This window comes from Octodon degus, unplaced genomic scaffold (genome assembly GCF_000260255.1).
Source record: "Octodon degus isolate 3935 unplaced genomic scaffold, OctDeg1.0 scaffold00202, whole genome shotgun sequence".
NCBI lineage: Eukaryota > Metazoa > Chordata > Mammalia > Rodentia > Octodontidae > Octodon > Octodon degus.
In genome coordinates, this window is record NW_004524778.1 from 1,340,338 (window position 1) to 1,350,859 (window position 10,522).

At 32.5% G+C, this 10,522-nt stretch overlaps 1 protein-coding gene across 1 annotated transcript in view; it reads left to right on the forward strand.

Moving 5' to 3' along the window:
* Nucleotides 1–10,522, forward strand: part of Ncam2 (neural cell adhesion molecule 2) — a 559,908-nt gene that overhangs the window by 435,087 nt on the left and 114,299 nt on the right. Inside the window, exon 8 of the mRNA XM_023704723.1 lies at nt 522–595. Coding sequence (XP_023560491.1) covers nt 522–595 — 74 coding nt within the window. The remainder of the gene's footprint in view (nt 1–521; nt 596–10,522) is intronic.

The window sequence follows — 10,522 nt, forward strand, 5'->3', positions numbered from 1 at the left end:
ATTCCTGAAAATATCCTGGGCCACTCTACCTCCAGGACCCACTGAGACAGCCACAGAGACCAGGTGCGGTGATGCATGCCTGTAATCCCAGCACTAAGGAGGCTGAAAACAGTAGGATCCCTGTAAGACTGAGCTTAGTGAGATCTTGCACCAAATACATTTAAAAAAAAAAGATTACTGCTAACAGTTTCCAGGGCTGTTTTGATAGTGGAGACGTACAGAGCTTCACTTTAATAAAAGGAAAAATGAAGACAAATAACCAACACAAAATGTACTTATTTGGGGCAGTAGCTGAATGGTTTGAAAATTACTAAGGGGAGTTTGCAAGCCTCCAGGGTGGCAGTATTATTGGTAAGCGTCTCACTGATTTCTTCTCTCCAGGTAGGGAAAGAAGAATCTGTCCCTGGTGGTAGTGGTTAAGAAATGTGGCTACAGCAGTGATAACTGAAATTCAGCAATGGGGGAATGCCTGCATGTTGGATTTAGTAGCTAGTCTAAATCTTATTACATCTTTCTTATAGGAAAGAGCAAAGCCAGAGTCAAGGCCTACTGGAAAAATAAGTTTAGAGCAGCACTTGATCAAGATAAAGTCTTTGTTAGATTTCTTGATTCTTTATACTGCTGACATTTTTCAAGAGAAATACCTTCCTTCACATCCAGTATCTTGTTAATATTCAATTTTTTTCACTTTTATTGTTTTCTATTACATATAAATATTTTTTCTATAATACTTACTGTATATAGTTGTAGGAAAAGATTTTGATTTATATTTTAGTAGGTTATGAGAGACACATAATCCCTAAAGATATTATCATAATTTGAATCTAATCATTTATTCATGCTTTTTTCAATATAAACACACACACACACTATATATATATATATATATATATATATAACATTCAACTTCATATATATTATATAAATATATCAGTATGGCTTGTCATTGCAGTTTAGATTATGTTGTATTTGACTCTTTCCATCCCTCTGTTGTCTTAAATCATCAAGTTTTATTTCTTTCACACATGTGAAGCTTCTTTGATAATAACCATTTATCTAGTCTTGAGCATGCCTATGTTTTACTAATCAATACAAATATGGCTACATTTTTATTGATTCACTTGTCACTCTTCAGTTATCCCCTTCTTCCCATCATGGCTCATACCAATTCTTCAATTTTATTAACATGGCTAACCTTGTGTAAGTTGCTGCTGTTTTGCTGATGTTAGACATGATACAGCATATCCTATACATGAATATATTTATAGACTGGAGTTATCAATATATTTTTCACTCACACACCCTAATCACTAGTATAGCTTTTCGTATCACATGTATTGCCAGTAACACATTGTATTCAACATTAGTAGTGTTGAACTGAATCTTTACTAGGAAAGCAAATACTTGTAAAAATTTTCTTTTATGAAAATAAGTCATATTTTTAGTTTATATTTAAAGTAATACAAATATATACAAATACTATATTATGAACAGAGAATGACTACTTAATTGGCATGAGTAATTTTATATTTTGCTATATTTGTATGTAATTATTGTCCATAAACCTTTCCTTCAAATTCTATAATGGCAAGCAAACTATATTTGTATACATACAGATGCAGTGTAAAATTTTACTCATAGGATACATGCTTTGCATTTGACTTTGAAAGTCAAAAGTCTGACAGTACTTCTATTAATTATTGTATATTAGATTATTTGTTTTTTGGAACCTTAAATAGTTTTTTTTTCTCAAAAATAGCATTCTTTTAATTTAATTGGATTACTAAGTTAAAATTAATTGATTAATGTTCAGTCTATTATGATGTGCAGTGTTTGAATTTCGAAAACCCTCTAGAAGTCATCATGTAAATGATTTTGACTGAGATTCATTCTATCCCAAGGGTGCAAACTGTGTCAAAGAAAAAAAATGAAAGCAGCCCTTCCACTGTATATGACCATAATGAGGAAATATGTACAGTGCTAGGGATACTTAAAGAAGAAAACGCTAGGTAGGAGGGAAGGATGAGAAAGGCTGTGTTTTGTAGGCATGGAGCTTTATTCTAAAGGCTGTCAGGAGAAGGGAAGGGCTAAAGGACAAGTGTATGGAAGAGCATGGACACCTACAATGTCGGATGCGTAGATATGTACCCTATACTTCCTCAGACAATAATACTTTGTCTAATGCATAGTCGTTATGATTGTTAGCAAAATGATAATGGATTAAAAGACCTAATAATCTTTGGATGAAGGTCTTGATTATTTGTTCTAAGCTGATAACAAAGAAGACTATGTTAAAGAGTCATGATTAGTCAGCTAATAATTCTCTGTACCTTCCCAAAAATATCTTTCCAATTATATGCCCCTTGAAAATGTATGATATTGCACACTTTACCTTAGATTCATAGGCCAGGATTCCAGTTTGTACCTTGATGAATGTGATATCACACATCCCTGATGTCCTCATTCATGGAAGAGGATGAGGTATCCTTCACAAGCTTATTATAATATCTCATATAAAGTGCAGAAACTTACTATGTATAAAGTATTTAACAAATATTCCGTAACTACTTGTTAGATTGCCATCCACAACTTAACGTGATCACTTTCCATGTTCCTGGTCAGTTTGGCATTTTCCATTTTCTCATGATTCAATATTATTTAAAATTTCTATGTCCAGGAACTTTTTTCATTTCCTCTAGGTTAGCAAGTTTATTGAAGCATCATTGTTTGGAATACTCTGAAATTATATTTTGTACTTCTGTACTGTCCATTATAATGTTACCGTTTTCTTCTCTCAATTTATTTGAATATTTTCAATTTTTTATTGAGTAGTAAGGATTTCTCTATATTACTTACTTTTTCCACAAAACAAAATCTTAAATTGTTCCTCCTTTTTTTTTTCATTTGAAAATAATTTGGAAGTGGCCAGCTAAATAACTCAGTGGATTAAAGCACCTACAAGCAGGCACAGGGGCTAGAGGTTCAATTCCCGGGCCTGCTGTGCCAGTCCATCCCAGGGGCACATTGATAGGGCAATTGAGACTGGCTGTGGTGGCACACACCTGTAATCCCATCTCTTGGGAGGCTGTAAACAGGCGGATCACTATGAGTCCGATCTAGTAGTGAGACCCTGAACACCCTGTGGACCCTTCCCTAAAATACAAAATAAATGCAATTTAAAAAAAAAAAAATCTGTTCTTTATTTTGAATAAGGTCTCGTCGCTGCCACCTATGGTAATGAACCAGGACAAACCTGGCTCCTTGCGCTTGCCAGGCCAGCGCTTAGTCCGCTGAGCTATCTCCTCAGTTTCTTCTTTTCTTGCTTTTCTAGTTTATAACTTTCAGGTTTTTTTTTTTTTTTTTTTTTTTTTTTTTTTTTTGTTTTAGAACAGGGTCTACAGTGTCTCACTGCCTAAATAGGACTCCTAGTGATCCTTCTATTTACAGCCTCCCAAGTGCTGCGATTACAGGCGCGCGCCCCCTCACCCAATCTCAATCACCTCCTCAGCTCCCTGGAGGCGGAGCCAGCGCAGCAGGGCCAAGGAGTGAACTCCCAGCCCCTGTGTCTGCCTAAGCAGGCACTTTAATCCACTGATTTATGTTGCCCGCCCTATGATCTACTTTTTTAGTACACACATTCTACTAATTTTAGATATTATTTGTTCATATTTTCTAAGTTTTCAGATGAACTGATAAGTTGTCCAAGAGTTTTGCTTCTTCGTATATGGGCATCAATTACTACAAACTTCCCTTGTACTAAAACTGCACTGTACCCTGTCTTTTCTGGCGTGCTACATTTCTATGTTAGTTTTCTACAAAAAAAAAATCATAAAACATACTTGATGTGATCTTGATTTTGAGAAATCAACACGTGATTTGCCCTATCACAGGGTAGTAACTGTCACTCTGCCGTATCCGGGACAAACACCCAACGTCTATAGCTTTGGCTTGTGGCTTCAGTGAGTTCAGTGCATGTGTGGTCACATGGCTACAAGAGAGAAATGTCAGAGAGGAAGGGCTTGATGGAAAAATCAAACCGGAGAGTGAAGAAGCAGGGAGGAGCTAGGGATAAGCTTATCAGCACCCAGGTCCCACCCCCAGCGGTCCACCTCCTTCAAAGAGGCCCCACCTCCGGGCACTGTATGAGCTCATTATTAACTTTATCCACCGGTGAGTATAGTGCACTCATCCAATGACCTTCTCAAACCACCACCTCTCAACATACGAGGCTTTGGAGACAATAGAAATCTAAACCATAAGAGCTAAGTTCCATCCTTAAGAATTTCATGCATCGTTGAAAACAGTGTGTGCAACATATTTCCGGAAAGAACGATTCTATAAATATTTGGTAAATGTGCTTGGGCACCAGTAAACTTTAAATCTGGTATTTTTTTCTGCTGGGATATTTAGTCCATTGATGCAAGTTGATGTTAAAGTCCTTTGTTATTGAACTCCTTCCTCTCAGATTTGTTAATATGTGCTGTACTTATTTAGGCATTCTGATAGTCCAGGAAAAGTAAAATATGTGTCCTTAGCTACTGTAACTAAGGAAAAAGGGGATAAAGTTTCAAGTAAATGTAACGAGAGATGAAAAAGTTGACACAACTGACCAAAATATCAAGTACGTACATATTTTGAATTATTATTACTGAATTGAGAAGTTTTCATAATATAATAGCCTTCCCAGTCTTTTTATTTTTAATTTTTAATTTTTTTTTTTTATTTTAAGGAAAGGTCTACAGGGTGTTCAGGGTCTCACTACTAGATCGGACTCAGTGATCTGCCTGTTTATAGCCTCCCAAGAGCTGAGATTACAGGCACACACCACCACACCCAGCCCCATGTATTTTTTATTTTTTGATATAATTTTTTTTAATTTAAATGTGCCCACTTGTATTTTTATTCCAGTTTCATAGAATATGAAATGCTTTTTCTTTTCTCCATTTTCTTTCCCTAGATGTCCTTAGAGAAGTTGAATTTCATACAAGAAAAATTCAGTAGGTTCTTTCTTTTTTAAAAAATCATTATGAACTTAATTGAAAACCAATAATAATTTTATAGCAAATAAAAATGTAGACAAATGTGAAAACTGTAAAATTTGGACAGAGTGAAATTTAGAAAATTATTTCTGAAATGAATGTATAACATAATATTAATAATAGACTGCACATTGTAAAAAAACTATTTACAAACTTAAGTGAATATAACAATAAAAATTGTCTAAAATAAACATGAAGAAGAGTTTACAGATCAATCATATAATAGTTCATTCTGTGCCAAAATCATGAAACTTATATTCATACAATTAGACTTCTCAAAGTAGAAGTGGGTAGGTAATAAATATTTAAAGATTTAAAATTTCTGAATTTAGTTGAAATTATAGCACCACATTTCTAAGAAAATGAACTTTTTGTACCAGAAATACGAAAAAATTCATACACATATGAAAATGAAATGTTCCAAAATTAATTATAAAGAAAAAAATCATTAAAGCATATACATAGAAAAAATGTTAGCTATGGAAGAACAAAATTAAATAACTCATTCCACATTAGGAATAATGTATCTATCCTATACAAAATAGGATATGTATACAGCTACTTTCTCTTAATTCATTGAGGAGAATGATTTGTACTAATAGTGTTTGGAAAGGATATCATGTCTGCATATTGTGCTATGAATAACTACTATGAAGACAACAATATGCAATGCATTAATTATTGTAACTGCTATAATAATGTTTTGAAATTGTCTCATTGCTATTTGTTTCTCAATAAAATTAATGAGAAAAGGAAAAAAAACTAGACATTTATTCAAAGGACTGAAAAAAAAAGAATCTGCCCTCATTAAATTTTATACTTAGCAAACATATCTTTGAAAACTAAAAGTAAAATATTTTCTAGTTACACAAACCAAAATATTTTAATTCAGTAGATTCTTTCTTATCATTTCATTTACTTTATATCTTTTAAGTAGAGAATTTAATGGATTTATTTTGAGCACAATTGTCAAGATATAAGGGCTTCTATAAGTGTATTGCAACTTGTTTTACCATCTGCTATGATTTCTTTTGACCTTACAATATTTTTGTGATTGATTTCTTCTAGTCATGTGGTCACTCCTTATTTTGTGATTTAGCTGTAATATACTTTTTCATTTGTGTTTAACATGGGTGATAAAAACAAACTTTTCATTAAACAACTCGCAATGAAATGACAGAAAACAACAAAAACCAACACCCAAGCTAATGGAACTAATACAATCATTGAGAATCAATGATTCTCAGTACAACAATCATGTTCTACACAAAATTCTGATATTTGTTAATTTTCCATACATTAATAACAAATTACCTGAAATAAGTCAGTACAGCAATCTTCTTTCTGATAGATGCAAACATATAATATCTAAAATTAAGGTTAACCTATGAAATGAAATATTTCTTCAATGAATATTACAAACACCAAAATGGCAAATTTAAGGGGATGTAAAAATTGGGAAAATCCATTTTTCATGGAGAAAAATTAAAAGATGCATACTACCCAAAGTCACCTAAAGTTTCAGTTCGATCACTAACTGAATACCAGACATGTTCTTCAAAGCACTTAGATAAAATTTCTTAAATGTTTAAAGAAATTTGTAAGAAGTTCCTAAAGGGGCAAAGAAATTTTAAGCAAAAAGTCACAAAACAGGAGACATACTAGCTGACTTCAAACTGTACTACTACACTGTGGTAACCAAAACATCATTGTATTACCATGAAAACAGACATCCAAACAGAAGAGTATAAGACCCGAGGAGTAAACTCACATATTTACAGCCCACTGATGTTTGATAAAAATCTCCTCATTGAGCAAAGATTGTGACTGCACAAAATGGTCCTGAAAAAATTAGATACTTATGGAATATCAATGAACCTTGATCTCCTTCATTATTTGCAAAAGTCAACTCTAATTGGATTAAGAGTCTCATGCTCTACCTACTGAGCTAGCCAGGCACCTCTAATTGGATGAAATATTTAAATGTAAAACACAAAGGTATGAAATTACTAAAGTCAAACAAATAAAGTGCTTCAGGATTTGAAAATGTATGTAATTTTTTGATAATATTCTAAAAACACAGAAAAAAAAGCCAGAATGCCAGAATAGTCAAATGAAATGATATTAAACTAAACCAAAACTTGTGGGACTGGAGAGATGGCTCAGTAGAATAAGTGCTTCCCTGGCACGCACAAGGGCCTGAGATCAATCCCCAATTCTGAAAAAAAAAAAACAAAACAAAACAAAAACTTGTGCACCAAATAGAAAAAAAAAATCAACAAAATAAAACACAATTTATAAGACAGTACAAATTATTTGACAATTTTGTACCTGGTGAAGGCTTGTTATCTAATATATGCACCTTGCATCTGTAAGCCACAAACAAGAGTCATTAGCAAATACATTCAAATAAACCTTGTAGAAAAGGCAGGCAAAAATAGACCTTGGCATTCCTCAATGATATTTCAGTCTTAAATATGCTTATACAATCATGTTCAAAATTGCTAACAGTGAGGAATATGTAAATCAAGATGACAGGATAGGGATGCCAGTTATTACACATAGAAAAGCCAAATAGTAGAGAGCATTTTAATGCTCTTGGCAGAAATGGAAGTTATTATAAATTTGTATAGTATTTAAAACAACATGGAGCTTCCTCACAATATTAAAAATAGAAGCACATATACTTACTATCCAGAAAAACTATTCTTGAGTTTATATGGAAAAGAAATGCAATCAGTTTGACAAAGGGACATCTGCCCTTCCATGTTCATGTAGCAATATTCATAATAGTAGGACATGAAAACAACAAAATTTTCTCCTGTGAATTGATTTGAAACATGGTTAATATACATGATGGGATATAGTCAGACATAGAGATGAAATTATGCTGTTTCCAAAAATGTGGATGAAATTGACAACTATTTTATAAAGTCAAACAAGCTGAAAAAGTATATACCATAATATCATTCATGTGGGGCATTAAAGAGGTAATCTCATGGAATTTGGGATTAGAAGGATAGTTGCTACAAGTGAGGGATGACATACAGAGAGACGATGAACAGTATATTAATTGATAGGCACTACTATAGTGATATTTTAGTCATATATCTATAGGAAGAAAAAATTCTAGTGTGTTATTTCTGAGAATTTCAAATAAGGAGAGGAGAAGATTTGAATGTTTTCAATGTTGAAGGATGATGGGCTGGCCAGATAGCTCAGTGGATTAAAGCGCCTGCTTAGGCAGGCCCAGGGGCCTGGGTTCAATCCCATGTGTGCTGTGCCGGCCCCTCCCCTGAGGCTCACTGAGATGGCAGTTGAGACTGGGCTTCCTGGCATGCCTGTAATCCTAGTGCTTGGGAGGCTGAAAATAAGAGTATTGCTATGAGTCAGATCTGTGTAGTAAGACTCTCTAGACCCTGTACTAAATACATAAAAAGACAAAAAAAATGAGGTTGATAAAACTTTAAGGAGACAGTCATATTTAACCTGACTTAAACACACTGCATGGTGTCCGCGTGTACACACCATAGCACAGGATACTCTTTATTTTCATATTCATTAATGAACAGCAGATATTCCGTTAAATTTTAAAAACCGATGAATTTCAAAATTGTAAAATTTCTTAACAAGACAATATTTAAGAATTAAAATACTGATTTTTAAAAATATTATGCAGATTATATCAGGATTTGCACTACTAACTGGAAAGCTTATCTTGCTCATTCTAAATGTAATGAGAAAATTGAACAAAATTGTTTGTAGATAATTAAGTGATTATGGCTATTAAAGAAAATGTTTAAAGTTAGACAATAGACATTACTATTTGTCACTATTAATTTTTAATAGTTAACATTCGAAACAAAAATCAGTGCAATTATGTACAAAATAAATGAGAATCATGCTTTTATATGCAAAATTAATCCTCTAAAATTATTATATAGAAAGGAAACTGAGATTCAGAAAGTTTCTTTTAAGTGACATTTACATTAGATCGTAATTCTACACTGGACATACTAAAAAGGTTTTTAATAACTTTTATGTATTTTAAGTTGAAGTTGTACAACAAGAATTTATAATATCTTATGATAGATATCATCTCTTAGTTATTTCATAGGCTCTTTGTCAGCATATCAGAATGTAAGTACTGCACAAGATGATAGGAACTCAACAATTGTCATAATGCATATTGTTTTCTTCAAATTGTTCAGATTACCAGATATAAGCAAGCAAAATTTTTCAAAAAATTCAAAAGAAGGAAATAAATCGTCAACTCTTCCTTTGAACAGACCAGTAGAAATCAGCAGTATAATTATTTTTCGTATTTTTTGTTCTCTTTAAAAATTTTTAAAAGAATGAGTGAATAAGAAACTACAGCAATAAGAAATGTACTAAAGAGTGGGTCAGATGAACTTAAGTGACAGTATTTTTACTAGATAAATATAGCTGTTAACGACATCAGTCTAAAGAAGGTTTTCAGATAAGGACATTCCTTTTGGTAATGAATTGTAGAAAAAAGAAAAAGAAAACTCCTTTTCAGTATACCTTTACATATTTTAAATTATTTTATATTTGGTTAAATTGAGGTTTTTAATAACTTCATTTTAAATATGCAATAAAATGCACAATTTGAACTTAAAAATTCATCAAATTGTAAGCACTTGTTTAATAAAGTCTTAAATATGTTTTACATAAAAATAATTCAAGTATTGTAAGGCTTGCTTAACAAACATAAAAGTTTTATTCCTTTTACATGTTTTTGGGATCTTCATAAGAGATATAATTTTAAAGCAATGACAAAAGCATGAAGCTTGCCTCATGTAGGGGAAGACAAATTAAAGATACTTTCAGCAATTAATAATAGTTCCTTTATGAGTTTCATTTTAAAAATACCAGTACACCATTTTGGAACACTGTGAGGAGGCACACTGTTGACTTGTCAAATATCAGATTTATTTTCTCTTAATTCATTACACAAGTCTGATGTTGAAATGTGAAAATATGCAAGGACTCATAAGAACTTACTGATCTCAAATTCATTTTTGCTAATAACAGGTGTCATTACTTTAATAAAAATTTGAAAATGTAAAGATTTTTGTTGCTCTTCTAAGTTGTTCTTTGAGCTTGTATTTCATCAACGCTTCACAATGTACTAAAGGAAAAATGTTGTGACCACGACAAGATTAAATATTGACAAGAACCATTAATGTTAAGATGTAACCTACTCTCATTTTATAATGAGGATTTTCCCAGAAATATTCCATATATTTAGATATTAGTTTAATCAATGAACATGTTTGTCAAATTGGTACAAACAAATTTAACTGAGTATTATTTCATATTTTAATAACCAAATAGGCTCCATTTTATATTAATGACATTGAAATTGTGTGACAAAAATTCAAATCAGGGCCTGGGGAGATAGCTCAGTGGAATAAGTGCTTGCCTGGCAAGCACAGGGTCCTGAGTCCAATCCCTGGTAC